At 47.0% G+C, this 19,902-nt stretch overlaps 1 protein-coding gene across 1 annotated transcript; it reads left to right on the forward strand.

Moving 5' to 3' along the window:
* Positions 1-15,178: 15,178 nt before the first annotated feature.
* On the forward strand, positions 15,179-18,616 carry LOC123057579 (protein DETOXIFICATION 16-like). The gene is made up of 7 exons (XM_044480523.1): positions 15,179-15,472; positions 15,575-16,119; positions 16,189-16,275; positions 16,371-16,666; positions 17,781-17,899; positions 18,284-18,373; positions 18,494-18,616. The coding sequence occupies exons 1-7, from the start codon at positions 15,227-15,229 to the stop codon at positions 18,542-18,544; spliced, it is 1,434 nt and encodes a 477-aa protein (XP_044336458.1). The 5' UTR covers positions 15,179-15,226; the 3' UTR covers positions 18,545-18,616.
* Positions 18,617-19,902: the final 1,286 nt, after the last annotated feature.

Raw genomic sequence — 19,902 nt, forward strand, 5'->3', positions numbered from 1 at the left:
AACTGTTTGATTCTGCGAATGCTAGCCCCTAGTTTGGTTCCGACATGTCCGATCTATTTTATGCAAAACAAAAAACAAAAAACAAAAAAACGTGATTGCCATATCCTCCTCATCAACTGCTTGCTATACACTTTACGCAAAACAAAAAACAAAAAAACGTGATTGCCATATACACAAATAAAATAAATTCAGAGAGTTTCAAATCTGATCCGAGTCATAGGATAGGTTAACTTAAATTGAATGGTAGAATGGGAATAATAAAGAAAGGATGCAGATTTAGTCTCAAATAAATTATCTAACAAGAACGAATCAGCAACAGATGAGATGCAGGAAAGCTTACTCTCTCCACCTCCTCCCGGACTAAAATCTGGCTTGCCTGCTTCGTCCGTCCGGCCAGTACGGTCTTGCGGAAGGAAGAGGAGGGGGAGAATATATGCGGTCATGTGGGAAGAAGAGGAGGCGGCCGTGCTCTATTTAAGTTATTAATGGTTGGTCAAATCTGAATTTTGAAAAAAGAAATTGAAGTGTTTTGCCACCCGGGACAGCTGATTGATTTGCCTTTTCCCCGCACCATCATGATGCCCTCTCTTCTCCCAAGAGTCTCACAATTCACATGCATACTCCAACATTCAAGCATAATACACAGGTCTTTTTTACCGAAAAAGATTTTCGCGCCGCTTTATATATAAAGCAAAGATCATCAACAACTCGGTACAACGCATGCCACCAAAACACACGCACACACCCAAGGCAGGATACATAGGCGCTGAGCGCAGCAACACCACCCCTAGCACTACAAGAGCAACTGGGGGCCTCAACCGTGAATAGGCCACTGTGAAGAGAATAAGCTACATACGAGGAACCGTGGGCTCCAAGGCGGTGTCTATAGGAAGGTTACGACACCGAAGCGCCGCCACCGCCCGACCCAAGGGTCAGGGTTTTCCCTGGAGCAACACGACGGGTAGTGAGAGTCGCGGCGACGCCTTCAAGAAGGGAACGAGCTTCGCCACCGCCGGTCCATCCGAAGATAGAACAGGTTTTCACCCCAGCCAGTATTCACCGCCATCGAACGTCACACCCTGGCTACCACGCCGCCCACATGGTCATGGCCACCAGGCAGCATCAAGCCATGGGTTTTGCCCATGAGCACCGCGACACCTCCACCAGGGCCGCCGCCCCGGCATCCAGGACCTCGATGCCACCTCACCCGCCACCCACCGCTATCCCAACCAAAGAGGCAAGTGGAAAGGAACCGCCTTTCGCACCCCTGAGCAGTCTCCAGTGTCGCGACCCAATAGGCCGGCCAAAACTGGCCACCATCGACCAGTCCTGCTGCCGGACGCGAGAGGAGCTCGGTCCTGTTGCCGGGCGCGAGACTAGCGATGGGCCGCAGGCCCGCAACTGGGAGAGAGCCACCCCTCCGATGAAGGTAGCGCCCAAACGACAGGGAGAGGAATCGAAGGTCGGCAAGGGCGCTCACCGACAGGCAGACGCCGAAGAAGTCCAGCCGCCGTCGTGAAACGACCCAGACCACCGCCATGGGCCACCACCATGTTGTGGCAGCCCACATCCACGCCGGGACCCCGTGTTGGGGAACGTAGCAGAAATTCAAAATTTTCCTACGCGTCACCAAGATCTATCTATGGAGAGACCAGCAACGAGTAGAAAGAGAGTGCATCTACATACCCTTGTAGATCGCTAAGCGGAAGCGTTCAAGTGAACGGGGTTGATGGAGTCGTACTCGTCGTGATTCAGATCACCGATGATCCTAGTGCCGAACGGACGGCACCTCCGCGTTCAACACACGTACAGCTCGACGATGTCTCCCACGCCTTGATCCAGCAAGGGGAGAGGGAGAGGTTGAGGAAGACTCCATCCAACAGCAGCACAACGGCGTGGTGGTGATGGAGGAGCGTGGCTATCCTGCAGGGCTTCGCCGAGCACCTACGGGAGAGGAGATGTGTCACGGGAGGGAGAGGGAGGCAACCAAAGGCCTTAGGTATGATTGCTCCTCCTTTTCCCCACTATATATAGGGCCAAGGGAGAGGGGGAGGGCGCAGCCTTGCCCCCTCCTCCAAGGAAGGGGTGCGGCTAAGGATGGGGAGGAGTCCATCCTCCCCAAGGCACCTCGGAGGTGCCTTCCCCCTTTAGGACTCTTCCCTCTCCAAGTTTCCTTGCGCATGGGCCTCTTGGGGCTGGTGCCCTTGGCCCATGTAGGCCAAGGCGCACCCCCTACAGCCCATGTGGCCCCCCGGGGCAGGTGGCCCCACCCGGTGGGCCCCCGGGACCCTTCCGGTGGTCCCGGTACAATACCGATGACCCCGAAACTTGTCCCGATGGCCGAAACAGGACTTCCTATATATAAATCTTTACCTCCGGACCATTCCGGAACTCCTCATGACGTCCGGGATCTCATCCGGGACTCCGAACAACATTCGGTAACCACATACAAGCTTCCTTTATAACCCTAGCGTCATCGAACCTTAAGTGTGTAGACCCTACGGGTTCGGGAGACATGCAGACATGACCGAGACGTTCTCCGGTCAATAACCAACAGCGGGATCTGGATACCCATGTTGGCTCCCACATGTTCCACGATGATCTCATCGGATGAACCACGATGTCAAGGACTCAATCGATCCCGTATACAATTCCCTTTGTCTAGCGGTATGGTACTTGCCCGAGATTCGATCGTCGGTATACCGATACCTTGTTCAATCTCGTTACCGGCAAGTCTCTTTACTCGTTCCGTAACACATCATCCCGTGATCAACTCCTTGATCACATTGTGCACATTATGATGATGTCCTACCGAGTGGGCCCAGAGATACCTCTCCGTTTACACGGAGTGACAAAATCCCAATCTCGATTCGTGCCAACCCAACAGACACTTTCAGAGATACCCGTAGTGTACCTTTATAGCCACCCAGTTACGTTGTGACGTTTGGCACACCCAAAGCACTCCTACGGTATCCGGGAGTTGCACAATCTCATGGTCTAAGGAAATGATACTTGACATTAGAAAAGCTTTAGCATACGAACTACATGATCTTGTGCTAGGCTTAGGATTGGGTCTTGTCCATCACATCATTCTCCTAATGATGTGATCCCGTTATCAACAACATCCAATGTCCATGGTCAGGAAACCGTAACCATCTATTGATTAACGAGCTAGTCAACTAGAGGCTTACTAGGGACATGGTGTTGTCTATGTATCCACACATGTATCTGAGTTTCCTATCAATACAATTCTAGCATGGATAATAAACGATTATCATGAACAAGGAAATATAATAATAACTAATTTATTATTGCCTCTAGGGCATATTTCCAACAGTCTCCCACTTGCACTAGAGTCAATAATCTAGTTCACATCGATATGTGATTAACACTCAAGGTCACATCCCCATGTGACTAACACCCAAAGAGTTTACTAGAGTCAATAATCTAGTTCACATTTACCATGTGATTAACACTCGATGAGTTCTGGGTTTGATCATGTTATGCTTGTGAGAGAGGTTATAGTCAACGGGTCTGAACCTTTCAGATCCGTGTGTGCTTTACAAATCTCTATGTCATCTCCTAGATGCAGCTACCACGTTCTATTTGGAGCTATTTCAAATAACTGTTCTACTTGGAGCTATTCTAAATTGTTGCTCCATTATACGTATCCGGTATCTCTACTCAGAGCTATTCGGATAGGTGTTAAGCTTGCATCGACGTAACCCTTTACGACGAACTCTTTTACCACCTCCATAATTGAGAAAATTCCTTAGTCCACTAGTTACTAAGGATAACTTTGACCGCTGTCCTGTGATCCATTCTTGGATCACTCTTGTACCCCTTGACTGACTCATGGTAAAGCACACTTCAGGTGCGGTACACAGCATAGCATACTGTAGAGCCTATGTCTTAAGCATAGGGGACGACCTTCGTTCCTTTCTCTCTATTCTGCCATGGTCGAGCTTTAAGTCTTAACTTCATACCTTACAACTCAGGAAAGAACTCCTTCTTTGACTGATCCATCTTGAACACCTTCAAGATCACGTCAAGGTATGTGCTCATTTGAAAGTACCATTAAGCGTTTTAATCTATCCTTATAGATCTTGATGCTCAATGCTCAAGCAGCTTAATCCAGGCTTTTCCATTGAAAAATACTTTCCAAATAACCCTTTATGCTTTCCAGAAATTCTACGTCATTTCCGATCATTAATATGTCAACAACATATACTCATCAGAAATTCTATAGTGCTCCCACTCACTTCTTTGGAAATACAAGTTTCTCATAAACTTTGTATACACCCAAAATCTTTGATCATCATCAAAGCATACATTTCAACTCCGAGATGCTCACTCCAGTCCTCAGAAGGATTGCTGGAGCTTTGCATACTTATTAGCATATTTCAGGATAGACAAAACCTTCCGGTTGTATCACATACAACCTTTCCTCAAGAATCGTCGAGGAAACAATGTTTTGACATCCTATCTGCAAGATTTCATAAATAATGCAGTAATTGCTAATATAATTCCAACAGACTCTTAGCATCGCTACGAGTGAGAAAGTCTCATCGTAGTCAACTCCTTGAACTTGTCGAAAAACATCTCAACGACAAGTCGAGCTTTCTCAATGGTGACACTTACCATTATTGTCTGTCTTCCTTTCAAAATCCATATGTACCTAACAGCCTTACGACCATCAAGTAGTTCTTCCAAAGTCTACACTTTGTTTTCATACATGGATCCTCTCTCGGGTTTTATGGCCTTGAGCCATTTATCGGAATCCGGGCCCACCATCGCTTCTCCATAGCTCGCAGGTTCATTGTTGTCTAGCAACATGACTTCCAAGACAGGATTATTGTACCACTCTGAAGTAGTATGTATCCTTGTCTCCCTACGAGGTTCGGTAGTGACTTGATCCGAAACTTCATGATCACTATCATAAGCTTCCACTTCAATTGGTGTAGGTGCCACAGGAACAACTTCCTGTGCCCTGCCACACACTAGTTGAAGAGACGGTTCAATAACCTCATCAAGTTTCCACCATCCTCCCACTCAACTTTTCGAGAGAAACCTTTCCTCGAGAAAGGACCCGATTCTAGAAACAATCCATATTGCTTTCGGATCTGAATTAGGAGATATACCCAACTGTTTTGGGTGTCCTATGAAGATGCATTTTATCCGCTTTGGGTTCGAGCTTATCAATCCTGAAACTTTTTCACATAAGCGTCGCAGCCCCAAACATTTAAGAAACGACAACTTAGGTTTCTCTAAACCATAATTCATACGGTGTCATCTCATCGGAATTACGTGGTGCCCTATTTAAAGTGAATGTGGTTGTCTCTAATGCCTAACCCATAAACTATAGTGGTACTTCGATAAGAGACATCATGGTATGCATCATATCCAATAGGGTGCAGTTATGATGTTCGGACACACCATCACACTATGGTGTTCCAGGCTGTGTCAGTTGTGAAACAATTTCCACAATGTCTTAATTCTGTGCCAAACTCGTGATTCAGATATTCATCTCTATGATCATATCATAAATCTTTTATCCTCTTGTCACGACGATCTTTCAACTTCACACTGAAATTACTTGAACCTTTCAATAATTCAGACTCGTGATTCATCAAGTAAATATACTCAACATCTACTCGAATCATCTGTGAAGTAAGAACATAACGATATTCACTGCATGCCTCAGCACTCATTGGACTGCACACATCAAAATGTGTTACTTCCAACAAGTTGTTATCTTGTTCTATCTTACTGAAAACGAGGCTTTTCAGTCATCTTGCCCATGTGGTATGATTTGCATGTCCCAAGTGATTCAAAATCAAGTGAGTCAAAACGGTCCATTTGCATGGAGTTTCTTCATGCATATACACCAATAGACATGGTTCACATGTCTCAAACTTTTCAAAAACGAGTGAGCCCAAACATCCATCAATATGGAGCATCTTCATGCGTTTTATACCGATATGACTTACGTGGCAGTGCCACAAGTAGGTGGTAGTATCATTACTATCTTTTGGCATGAACATGTGTATCACTACGATCGAGATTTAATAAACCATTCATTTTAGGTGTAAGACCATTGAAGGTATTATTCAAATAAACAGAGTAACCATTATTCTCTTTAAATGAATAACCGTATTGCGATAGACGTAATCCAATCATGTCTATGCTCAACGCAAACACCAAATAACAATTATTTAGGTTTAACACCAATCTCTTTGGTAGAGGGAGCGTGCGATGCTTGATCATATCAAGCTTGGAAAAACTTCCAACACATATCGTCAGCTCACCTTTAGCTAGTCTCCGTTTATTCCGTAGCCTTTTGTTTCGAGTTACTAACACTTAGCAACCGAACCGGTATCTAATACCCTGGTGCTACTAGGAGTATTAGTAAAGTACACATCAACACAATGTATATGCAATATACTTCTATTTACCTTGCCAGCCTTCTTATCTACCAAGTATCTAGGGTAATTCTGCTCTAGTGGTTGTTCCCCTTATTACAGAAGCACTTAGTCTCGGGTTTGGGTTTTACCTTGGGTTTCTTCACTAGAGCAGCAGCTGATTTGCCGTTTCATGAAGTATCCCTTCTTGCCCTTGCCCTTCTTGAAACTAGTGGTTTCACCAACCATCAACAATTGATGCTCCTTCTTGATTTCTACTTTCGCGGTGTCAAACATCACGAATACCTCAAGGATCATCATATCTATCCCTGATATGTTATAGTTCATCATGAAGCTCTAGCAGCTTGGTGGCAATGACTTTGGAGAACCATCACTGTCTTATCTGGAAGATCAACTCCCACTCGATTCAAATGATTGTTGTACTCAGACAATCTGAGCACAAGATCAACAATTGAGCTTTTCTCCTTAGTTTGCAGGTTAAGAAAGTCATCGGAGGTCTTATACCTCTTGACATGGGCACGAGCCTGAAATCCCAATTTCAGCCCTCAAAACATCTCATATGTTTCGTGATGTTTCAAAAACGTCTTTGGTGCCTCAACTCTAAACCGTTTAACTGAACTATCACGTAGTTATCAAAACGTGTATGTCAGATGTTCGCAACAACCACAGACAACGTTCGAGGTTCAGCACACTGAGCGGTGCATTAAGGACATAAGCCTTCTATGAAGCAATGAGGACAATCCTCAGTTTACGGACCTAGTCCGCATAATTGCTACTATCAACTTTCAACTAATTTTTCTCTAGGAACATATCTAAACAGTAGAACTATAGCGTGAGCTACGACATAATTTGCAAAAACCTTTTGACTATGTTCAGGATAATTAAGTTCATCTTATGAACTCCCACTCAAATAGACATCCCTCTAGTCATCTAAGTGATTACATGATCCGAGTCAAACTAGGCCGTGTCCGATCATCACGTGAGACGGACTAGTCATCATCGGTGAACATCTTCATGTTGATCGTATCTTCTATACGACTCATGCTCGACCTTTCGGTCTCCGTGTTCCGAGGCCATGTCTATACATGCTAGGCTCGTCAAGTTAACCCTAAGTGTTTCGCGTGTGTTCCGAGGCCATGTCTGTACATGCTAGGCTCGTCAACACCCATTGTATTTGAACGTCTGAATAAAACACCCGATCATCACGTGATGTTTTGAAACAGCGAACTGTCGCAACGGTGCACAGTTAGGGGAGAACACTTCTTGAAATTGTTGTAAGGGATCATCTTATTTACTACCGTCGTTCTAAGCAAATAAGATGCATAAACATGATAAACATCACATGCAATCAAATAGTGACATGATATGGCCATCATCACTTTGCTCCTTTTGATCTCCATCTTCGGGGCTCCATGATCATCATCGTCACCGGCATGACACCATGATCTCCATCATCATGATCTCCATTATCGTGTCTTCATTAAGTTGCCTCGCCAACTATTACTTCTACTACTATGGCTAACGGTTAGCAATAAAGAAAAGTAATTACATGACGTTTAAGTTGACACGCAGGTCACAAATAAATAAAGACAACTCCTATGGCTCCTGCCGGTTGTCATACTCATCGACATGCAAGTCGTGATTCCTATTACAAGAACATGATCAATCTCATACATCACATATATCATTCATCACATCCTTTTTGGCCATATCACATCACATAGCATACCCTGCAAAAACAAGTTAGACGTCCTCTAATTGTTGTTTGCATGTTTTACGTGGCTGCTATGGGTTTCTAGCAAGAACGTTTCTTACCTACGCATGAACCACAACGTGATATGCCAATTGCTATTTACCCTTCATAAGGACCCTTTTCATCGAATCCGATCCGACTAAAGTGGGAGAGACAGACACCCGCCAGCCACCATATGCAACTAGTGCATGTTTGTCGGTGGAACCGGTCTCACGTAAGCGTACGTGTAAGGTTGGTCCGGGCCGCTTCATCCCACGATGCCGCCGAATCAAGATAAGACTAGTAACGGCAAGCATATTGAACAATATCAACGCCCACAACTACTTTGTGTTCTACTCGTGCAAAGAATCTACGCAATAGACCTAGCTCATGATGCCACTGTTGGGGAACGTAGCAGAAATTCAAAATTTTCCTACGCGTCACCAAGATCTATCTATGGAGAGACCAGCAACGAGTAGAAAGAGAGTGCATCTACATACCCTTGTAGATCGCTAAGCGGAAGCGTTCAAGTGAACGGGGTTGATGGAGTCGTACTCGTCGTGATTCAGATCACCGATGATCCTAGTGCCGAACGGACGGCACCTCCGCGTTCAACACACGTACAGCTCGACGATGTCTCCCACGCCTTGATCCAGCAAGGGGAGAGGGAGAGGTTGAGGAAGACTCCATCCAACAGCAGCACAACGGCGTGGTGGTGATGGAGGAGCGTGGCTATCCTGCAGGGCTTCGCCGAGCACCTACGGGAGAGGAGATGTGTCACGGGAGGGAGAGGGAGGCAACCAAAGGCCTTAGGTATGATTGCTCCTCCTTTTCCCCACTATATATAGGGCCAAGGGAGAGGGGGAGGGCGCAGCCTTGCCCCCTCCTCCAAGGAAGGGGTGCGGCTAAGGATGGGGAGGAGTCCATCCTCCCCAAGGCACCTCGGAGGTGCCTTCCCCCTTTAGGACTCTTCCCTCTCCAAGTTTCCTTGCGCATGGGCCTCTTGGGGCTGGTGCCCTTGGCCCATGTAGGCCAAGGCGCACCCCCTACAGCCCATGTGGCCCCCCGGGGCAGGTGGCCCCACCCGGTGGGCCCCCGGGACCCTTCCGGTGGTCCCGGTACAATACCGATGACCCCGAAACTTGTCCCGATGGCCGAAACAGGACTTCCTATATATAAATCTTTACCTCCGGACCATTCCGGAACTCCTCATGACGTCCGGGATCTCATCCGGGACTCCGAACAACATTCGGTAACCACATACAAGCTTCCTTTATAACCCTAGCGTCATCGAACCTTAAGTGTGTAGACCCTACGGGTTCGGGAGACATGCAGACATGACCGAGACGTTCTCCGGTCAATAACCAACAGCGGGATCTGGATACCCATGTTGGCTCCCACATGTTCCACGATGATCTCATCGGATGAACCACGATGTCAAGGACTCAATCGATCCCGTATACAATTCCCTTTGTCTAGCGGTATGGTACTTGCCCGAGATTCGATCGTCGGTATACCGATACCTTGTTCAATCTCGTTACCGGCAAGTCTCTTTACTCGTTCCGTAACACATCATCCCGTGATCAACTCCTTGATCACATTGTGCACATTATGATGATGTCCTACCGAGTGGGCCCAGAGATACCTCTCCGTTTACACGGAGTGACAAAATCCCAATCTCGATTCGTGCCAACCCAACAGACACTTTCAGAGATACCCGTAGTGTACCTTTATAGCCACCCAGTTATGTTGTGACGTTTGGCACACCCAAAGCACTCCTACGGTATCCGGGAGTTGCACAATCTCATGGTCTAAGGAAATGATACTTGACATTAGAAAAGCTTTAGCATACGAACTACATGATCTTGTGCTAGGCTTAGGATTGGGTCTTGTCCATCACATCATTCTCCTAATGATGTGATCCCGTTATCAACGACATCCAATGTCCATGGTCAGGAAACCGTAACCATCTATTGATTAACGAGCTAGTCAACTAGAGGCTTACTAGGGACATGGTGTTGTCTATGTATCCACACATGTATCTGAGTTTCCTATCAATACAATTCTAGCATGGATAATAAACGATTATCATGAACAAGGAAATATAATAATAACTAATTTATTATTGCCTCTAGGGCATATTTCCAACACCCCGAGGGTCAACCCCGAGCCAGCGCCACCACCCTCGTCGCCAACGGCTGCCGCACACAAGGTCGCCCGAAGCCCACACCGCCGCCAGCGCCACCACCAGCACGAACCACCACCACTACCACCGCGTTGCCACTCCACCGAAGTATATATTTTGTGCGCCATGTAAGTTTGTATATGAATCTAATGGTTTATTTTCTTAAATGTATGACTCATATTTTTGATCAAAAATATAGGCTCAAAGTAGAGGCAGCCTTGTTATTTGAAGTGAATCCGCATAGAGTGTGGTGTGCTCACAAGAGTTAAGCCTGCATTTGGAGCTGCGCGCTCGTTTATGCCTACGACTGGATCGGCTGGCTGATCAGCGCCGGTGCACGCGCATAGTAATTGTGTGCCGCAACCAAGAATTAAGTCCCCACGAAGTGTTTTCTACCGTGTTCACACATCACATCTTCATCGTCTACCCCTTTGGCTTCCAGTACTACTGCGTGCGTAAGTTGAGCCGTGCTCCATTTTCTGCTTTGACTTCCACCGTGCACAAGTAAGTGCGCCGACGATGGAGAACGGCGGCGAGCCGAACAACAAGAAATCGAGGTTGCAGGAGCCCATGCCGGTGAAGCATGAACAGGAGAGCCAAGGCGGCGAAGGTGCGCTGTTGGCGGTGGAGGAAGCCATGCAGGTTCCATGGGTGGCCGCGGAGGTGAACCCACTCTTCTATCTCTGCTTTGCATGCCAACTTCCCCTCAGGCCTCCTGTGCACCAGGTAATGGATGCATAGCCAGTTGCCGATTCTTCTCCATCTCACTATCGCTGTCGTGGAACAATAGCTTGATTTGTGCGTGATCGCGTGCAGTGCGAGGGCGGGCACAGGGTGTGCGGCAGGTGCCATGGCGACCGCTGCACGGCGTGCGACCCGCCGGCGGTGTACAGCCCCTTCCCCTTCATGGACGACGCGCTGGGCGCCGTGCAGCTGCCGTGCTGCTACAGGGCCGACGGCTGCGGGAGGAAGCTCATGTACCACGAGGCCGCCGACCACGCGCTGCAGTGCGCCTTCGCGCCCTGCCACTGCCCGGGGCACGGCTGCAGCATGTGGGCCTCCCCGCCGGCCCTCCTCGACCACATCGCCGCCGCCCACTCCTGGCCCGTCACGGAGGTCGGCTACGGGAGCCCGTTCAGGATCGCCGTGCCGGCGCCGTGGCGCGGCGGCGGCACGCACCTCCTCGTCGAGCGGAACGACCCGCGCCTGTTCCTCGTGACCCTCTCCGAGTTCGGGGAGGCCACTGCTGTCACGGTGGTGTGCGTGCGGGAGGGCACGGCCGCGGCGGCGCCCCGCTTCAGGTCCACGGTCTGGGCTGAGGTTGCCAGCAACATGGAGGAAAAATTGTTTCGTCGGCAGTCCACGGTGCCGAGCAGCAGCGGCGGCGGCAATCTTCCCGGTGGAGGGCCGCCGGTGTGCCTCCTGGTGCCACCGGACTTTGGGAGCGAGAGCGAAGACCTCTTCCTCGGCGTTCGCATTGACAAGCTCTGATCCATCGACGCCGCCAAGTCTCATTATAACCTTCTCTTGTAAGAATGATCCATGGTAATCGCAATCCATCAGTGACCCTCTTTAGTTTATCCTACTAAATGATCGGTTTTAGTTCAAATCGGAACGGAGGGAGTAGTTGGTACTGGTAGTACAAGCAGAAAATGTCAGGTTACAAACTGCTATGTAGTGCGATGCATGTCTTTTGGGTTGCATTTTCGGATGGAACCGGTGATCAACAAGTCTTATGTCGTGTCTGATCAAGACTAATTATAATGTTCCGTCGCAAAAAATGGCCTAATTATAATGTTGTTGCTTTTGTGTCTGTGTTGAAGGTTGTGAGGGCATTTCAATTTTTTTTTGCTTATGTGACATATAGTTAATGAGGAGAGAGGTGTTTAGAGTAACATAATATGTTACTGTAACATAGCGCTTTCCGAGAAAAAAATGAGTCTACAAGCTAATAAATGAAGCCATATATGACAATAGTATTATGTTACTTCGCACTATAAAAATAGTAATTTAGACTTGTGTCATATGCATGATACTGATATATGTTACTCCCTATTATGACCAGCCTAATCAATGTGTTGACGACTATGCACCGACGTCCTCCTCCTCGTGGACCTAGCTAGCTAGGCGATCGAGATCTGGGAGCCGGATTTGACAAAAGGAACCGTCCAGTCCCGCCGCCGACGAGCTCCTTCAAAACACCGATTTCTTTCTCCTTCTCCCAAATTCCGGCACCACCCGCCATGCATGCCTCGTCTTCGATGGATTTGCACGATTCAATTTACCTCCGCCTCCTCAATCGGTACCCCACAATACAAAATCGATCACTTGGGTCGCCCGTCGCTGTCATCCATCTTCTAGCTCCTGCCGTTTCGCTTCCCGCCCTCCCTCCTTCCTTACTGGTTGCGCCGCATGCATTGCATGCACGCCGGCGGGCGCTCAGGAACCAGATCGATCATCGAGGTGACTGGTGAGCACCATCTCTTGAGAATAAGTTGTGATCCAGACACGGTGGCGACCGGCGTAGGGGCGTCACGTCGAGTCCGCGGAGTCGGGTCAGGTCATAGGTGTGTGCGTGCGTTGTGCGTGTGCGCTGGTGGCAATAGTTAGGCTGTTAGACATTAGCGTGTGTGTGCGCTCGATCTGTTGGGCTGCCCGCGTCCAGCCCGTTTGTGCGTGTCGTGCACGCACTGCAGCACAGCGAGCCGTGGAGATCGGGTCTCTCGTGGTGGAGCTGCATGGCCCCATGCATGCACGAGAGCGGCCGGGTCGCCGGGTGAGCGCCAGCGTTCCGGTGAGAGAGTGGGAGACAGGAGGCCTGGTGAGAGAGGAAGACTAGCTAGGGTTAAACCCAACACCATCGTCTACCAGCGGCTGCCACGGACAGACCTAGGTGAGGTCCACGAGCGGCTGCCGGCCCGGTAGTCAAAAAACGATCCAAGGAACCATCGACCGGTCAGCGTGATCGCCGTCTTCCTCGCCTCCGGCCGGCAGCAATCCGCTGGCCACGTCAAGAAAAGATTATCCTACTATATGATCGATCTCATGTCAGGTTACAAACTGCTAGGTACTAGATGCATGTCTTTTGAGTTGCATTTTTGGGTGGAACCGGTGATCAACAATCCAATCCTTATGTCGTGCCTGAGCAAGGTTAATTATAATGTTCTTACTCTCATGTCTGTGTTGAATGTTGTGAGTGTTTTTTTAGTCAATGTGTTGACGACTAATTAATGCACGGCAATCATCCAAAAAGTAGATAGATGAGTGGTGTCCAAAAGAATCTCGGTGGCACAGTGGTTTTACCCAGGTCCAGACCCAGAGAGGTAAAGGTCATATGTTCTGCTAGACGAATCGCCCACACATGTTTGATCCAGGCCAAATCCATCTCCGGTAACCTTATTCAAATACCGGGAAAAAATGTTATCATGTAGATTCTAAAAGAAATTATTAATGATTTTTAAAATATATTATGTAATAAAAACTATTGATTACATATATAATATGTTTATCATGTAGTTAGAACAGAAACTTCACATATCTACAAAATGTTCAACACATATTAAAAAAAATTGTCGCATATTTATAAAAAAAATCAAGTATTTGTAAAAAAATACTAATGTATTTATACAAAAAATGATCACATATTTGTTAAAATGTTCATCACATTTTTGCAAAAATGTTAATGTATTGAAAACTATAGGAAGGAAAAAAGATGAACAAAACAAAGGAAACAAAGTAAAATATAAAAAACAAATAAGAGAAATGAAAGAGGAAAACCAGCGGAAAAAGTGGAAGAAGAAAGACGAGAACTAGCGGAGAACTGAAGAAAAGAAACAACTCATGCAGGTTCCAAGTTCCCGGCCCGTTCATCTATAAACCCCTCCTAAAGTTTGCTCTTTGTGTGTTAAACGGGTTCCAGGCATCGGCACTGGCAACGCGCCTTCGTGTTCGTGGTCGGCCGGTGCTGCCTATGCCATTGAATCCTATTCCATGGTGGGTACCCTTGTGCCTCCCAAATGATCTTAGTTATGGTTAATTTTGTTTCTTTATCTGAACCTGTAATATTGTGTCCTTCAGACGGAAACTGTACAATTAGTACTCTTTTTTTTTTCGTCTGATTGACGACCAGAACTCATCTCTTTTTGTTTGATTGGCTATCAGTACTCATCTTGATTGGTCTGTGCACAGTGCTATGGATTTTCGAGGAAACTTGCATCTTTATTTTTCGGGGGCATATTTGTATTCATATGCCAAGGAAAACCACGCAGGCTATATGCTGCCTAGGGCGAGTCTGAACTCGCACTCGCCTTCATGCATCTATCCAGCAATCTTTTCTTTTCCATGTGTACGCTCATCTCGGGCGCATTTTACTCAAATACAGAAAAAAAGTTTGAGCGCAAGTGTTCACAAACCCTAGCTTCAGCTGAATAGTGAGTGCACATAGATCGCTAGTTCGACTCCCTCCAAGTGCGCATCGCCTGCGTTTTTTTGAAGAAAAAGAAGGAACGTCCACCCGTTCGCTGTTCAGAGTGAATGCCTCCAGGGAATTGACGTGGCATTGGCCTTCCGCTAAGATCTGTGCGACGGCGGGGATGACGTTCGCCAAGGTTGGCCTCCGGGCAAAAGTTTGAGAGATAACATTTCCGAAAAGCCTCCATGTAAATGAACTGTTCTTGCTTACGCCAGAGCTCCTGTGCTGATCCAGCCATATACATCTTAACACTCCGTTGGTGAATCTCAGCTGTCCGTTTTCTAATAGATCATTTTTTTTCTTCCGTTACATAGTGTGTGGCATCAGCAATCTTTTACTACCTTCAAAAACAGAGACATAGACGCTGACCGAGTGAGCCAAGGTAGCTCCCCAGCGGAAGCACCAAGATCGGATCCATGGAGTTAAGCATGGAGCCGGCGCTCCCCAGTGCCAAAGGCACGGCCGTGGCCGTGAACCTGCTGCTGGCGACGAGCGAGGCCAAGAGACAGCTCCGCCTCGCCGGGCCACTCATCGTGGGATGCCTGCTGCAGAGCGTCATCCAGATGATCTCCGTGATGTTCGTGGGGCACCTCGGCGAGCTCGCGCTGGCCAGCGCCTCCATGGCCAGCTCATTCGCCATCGTCACCGGCTTCAGCTTCCTGGTACGGTACTGCTCGAGCTAGCTAGCTCACAACACATACGGCGCACATGCATGCATGTTCTTCTTCCACTTTGCGCTTACCTTGTTGAACCATGCATGGCAGACGGGCATGTCGTTCGCCCTGGACACCCTGTGCGGGCAGGCCTTCGGGGCGAGCGAGGGCCAGATGCTGGGAGTGTACAAGCAGAGGGCGATGCTGGTGCTGGGCCTGGCGAGCCTGCCGATCGCGGCAGTGTGGGCCAACACCGGCGCGATCCTGCTGCACCTGGGGCAGGACCCGGAGATCGCGGCGGGCGCCGGGACGTACATCCGGTGGATGATCCCGGCGCTCTTCTTCTACGGGTGGCTCCAGTGCCACGTCCGGTTCCTGCAGGCGCAGAAGCTGGTGGTGCCGGTGATGCTGAGCTCCGGCGCCACCGCGGTGAGCCACGTGCTGGTCTGCTGGGCACTGGTGTACAGGCTGCGTCTGGGGATCAGAGGTGCGGCGCTGGCCAACGCTGTGTCCTACCTCACCAACGTCTCCATACTGGCCGTCTACGTCAGGGTCTCGCCGTCGTGTAAGAAGAGCTGGACGGGGTTCTCTTTCGAGGCGTTCCACGGCCTCATCCCCTTCTTGAAGCTCGCCGTGCCATCCGCGCTCATGGTCTGGTGAGTAGTACTAGTGCCACTCAACTCATCAACGACGACAAATCCTTGATGCATGTGAAAAATTTGCAGCATGGAGTGGTGGTCGTTCGAGGTGATGGTGATACTCTCGGGCCTTCTCCCCAACCCCAAGCTCGAGACAGCCGTCCTCTCCATCTGGTATATATACAAGTTCATCTTCCTTCTCTTTGTGATGGATCGAATCATCTCCATGGACGATCGCTTCTTGATGTATCTCTCTCCGGCCGGCGCAGCTTGAACACCAACTCCTTGGTGTGCACGGTCCCGAATGGGCTCTCTTCGGCCATAAGCACGCGCGTGTCCAACGAGCTCGGGGCGGGGCGGCCACGGGCGGCGCTTCTGGCGGCCCGCGTGGTGATCGTGCTGGCGTTTCTGGTGGGCACGTCGGAGGGGCTCCTCCTGGTTCTTGTGCACAAAGTGTGGGGCTATGCCTACAGCAAGGACCAGGAGGTGGTCTCCTACGTCGCCACCATGATGCTCATCCTCGCCGTCTCCGTCCTCTTCGACGGCCTCCAGTACGTCCTCTCAGGTATGATTGCATGTCATGCATGTTGTGGAGCAAGGCTTTATTTACTGCACAGTTTGACTTGTAAACAAAAATCTACACTGCACACCAGTGTATACGTACTTTACTTCCCTGGGTTGTATGTACCGCCCCATCATTTTGACTGGGGGCAAAAAAAATCTATGGAATTCGTGGTTAGCTTAGTTAGAATGAGATCAATTATCCGTAACCTAGCATGCAGGTAGGAGTAAACTATATTATTCTTTGGGATTCCTTTTCGCCAACTTAGATTACAAGTTGAGACGTCGAAGCAGGTCTCTCAGGCCTTCCGCCGCGCCGGCGAACCCTGCCAAAAGACATCGCTCCTTTCGTCACCGTGGTCACCGTCAGCACATCGCCGGAGCTCTTGACAAGATACAGTCTTCCGACATGGGGACAAGATAGGATAAAAACTGCGTTGTGATAATCGGAACGACGCAGTCAGAGCGCTAGCTGCATGCATGGCTCGCCGGCATGCATGATGCCACCTTCGCGGCGGCCTGCACTCCATCGTAGTATCCTCCAGCGGGCTAAGTAATTGATTATGGATGCATACGTGCATGAGTTGGACTCGTTCAAAGTGAGACGTCACGTGGAGCTAATCAAGAGCCTTTGATTTTGTGTGGCCCCGTTTAGAGCATATAGACAAAACATATATGCAGTAGGAAATTTAGAAATATTTATTCCTGCAAGAAATATGTCTTTGGCGCCATTTGGAACAAAAGAATTGTTTCCTGCTTTCTTTTGAAATTCCTTGTAGTTAGTTATTACTACATAGGAATTTTAGAGGAGACCAAACATGATGTTTTACCTCATGTTTGCTCTCTTTGTGACTGCAATCTCTAGATTTTGCCTGCATGGCATCAAAAAGAGGGTTTTTAGGGTTTTTCGTGGTTTTAGTTTCTCTTGGAATTCCTGATACAGACCATCTCAATTTCAATGTTTTACTTATTCGCAAGTTTCAAGTTCATGTGTTCCAAATGGGGACTAAAGTTTGGTGTGTTTTCTAGTTCGTGTAGTCGTACCTTTTTACCGAAAAACTGTCTATAGGTGTGGCACAAATTGGCACAGTGAGTAAAGGGTTATGTTAATTTTACAGGTATCGTTAGGGGCTGTGGACAACAGAAGATTGGTGCTTTCGTTAATTTCATTGCGTATTATCTAGTTGGTATCCCTGCAGCACTAATTTTCACCTTCAAGTGCCATCTTGGTGGAAAGGTATGTACTTCCTTTCCGGTTTATTAGTCATGCACGTATTCCTAAATCAATAATTTGACAAGTACAATATGACTTGTATAGGCCAAAAATTATATCATTAGAAAATATACAATTTAAAGTTTCTAATTATACTTTTTTGTGATATTTAACTTGTATTACATCGGTCTAATTGTCAATGTAGGGATACATGCAAACCTAATAAACCGGAATGGAGGCAGTAGTGGTATATAATAATAATAATAATAATAATAATAATAATAATAATAATAATAATAATAATAATAATAATAATAATAATAATAATAATAATAATTGGTGGTGCTGGTGGTCGTGTTATATTTGGGTGATCACTCTGTCGGTATAAACAAGCTTGTGTGCATGCAGGGGCTTTGGTTGGGAATATTGAGCGGATTGGTGACACAGACGTTGTTGCTTCTTTTCATTTCCTTTGGCACCACTGATTGGGATAAACAAGTAAGCTTATATATGGTTTACTCTTATTTACACACTTAGTTATTAGTTTTTTCTTGTTCCTTTCGATTTTTGGGCGCCTGACAATGTTTATGTTTTTTAATTAAATTTTTCCTTGCGTAGGCAATGAATGCAAAGGATAGAATTTCCACGTCGCCGCCTGCAGAGCCATGATCAATGACATCGCATAACATCGGTGAGACTTCTCGTGCATCATGCCAGTATGCTACTTAAACGATGTCTCAAAATTCCCACTTCTAGAAAATAGAGGCTTTATGACATGTACCAAAGTATTACAATATTACTTTGGTACCAATTGATACTTTGTACACAATTTGTGGTGTAAAATTTATGATGATGTACTCGTTCTTCTACTCTGTCTCATTATCAATTCTTATTGCCAAGATCGTCCCATGAAATTTGTGTTGAGCTTGCTTGGCAAAAGTCTCGAATGTATCTTGAGTATCATCCATGGATCGAAGAAAGAACACCAAAGTGTACTTTGAGAAGTCATCCACAATATCAATAATAATTATTATTATTCGCCAAGGCTATCGCATTTTGGAGGTCCAAAGAGATCCATATTAAGGAGGTCCAAACGTGTAGTTGTGATCACGCTCTTAACATAATACTTCTTTCTGGAAATACAATCACTACAAACTCTAAATTTCTCAAAAGAAACACAATTAGTCCAAGAATGTGTTAATATTTGCAGATTTCTCAAACCAACGTAGACTAGCTTGTGGTGCCACAACCACCCCAAGTCAGCTATGGCCATTAGGGATCTCTCATGCCAAGTGCTTTCTTTCGAAAAATTAACCATGTAATTTTTTCCTTCGACATGCCCCACAAAGACCTATTTGAGACTTTATCTCTCCTAAAAGCTTTCACACACTTAAATGATAGATAGCCAAGAAGGCTAATCATTGAATGAAAAGCAAGTTATAATGAAAGGATTAGACAACTACCACATTTTCTATCGATAGATTGTTAGTGATTGTCACTTTGCCCAGTCAATTACCTTTCTCATATTATTCTAAAAAAAGACAACATTTGAGGTAGTAGGTATATCTTGCACAAATTTGTAAAGCATGTCCCTTCGTCTGGTCATATCATTAGTGCAACCACTATAAATTATCCATCACTTGCCACCAGCGGTAATAGTCCTAGATGCAATTAATCTTGGACTTTAGGTACCTATTCTTGAATCATCTCTTTGGCATTAGTAACAAGTACTTTGAAAAACCAAATAACATGTTCTCTATATGAATTGCATGGACCAACAAATTTAGCATATACTTGCACATCCTTGATCTTACGAAGCGCATATGATGGGTTGTACTTTCCCGGAAATTAATTGCGAGTTGGGTTACACCTAGTAGATCCCCCACTCACACCATTTCCATTACCATTACCACTCCCCTTTACCCTCCTTTTACAGAGTTTATTTTCTGGGAGTACCACTGTTCTTCTTGTTGGACCTGGAGTTGAACCCAGGTCCCTTTTATGAGTCGTATCATTTTAATGACTCA

Source organism: Triticum aestivum, chromosome 3A (assembly GCF_018294505.1).
Source record: "Triticum aestivum cultivar Chinese Spring chromosome 3A, IWGSC CS RefSeq v2.1, whole genome shotgun sequence".
Taxonomy (NCBI): domain Eukaryota; kingdom Viridiplantae; phylum Streptophyta; class Magnoliopsida; order Poales; family Poaceae; genus Triticum; species Triticum aestivum.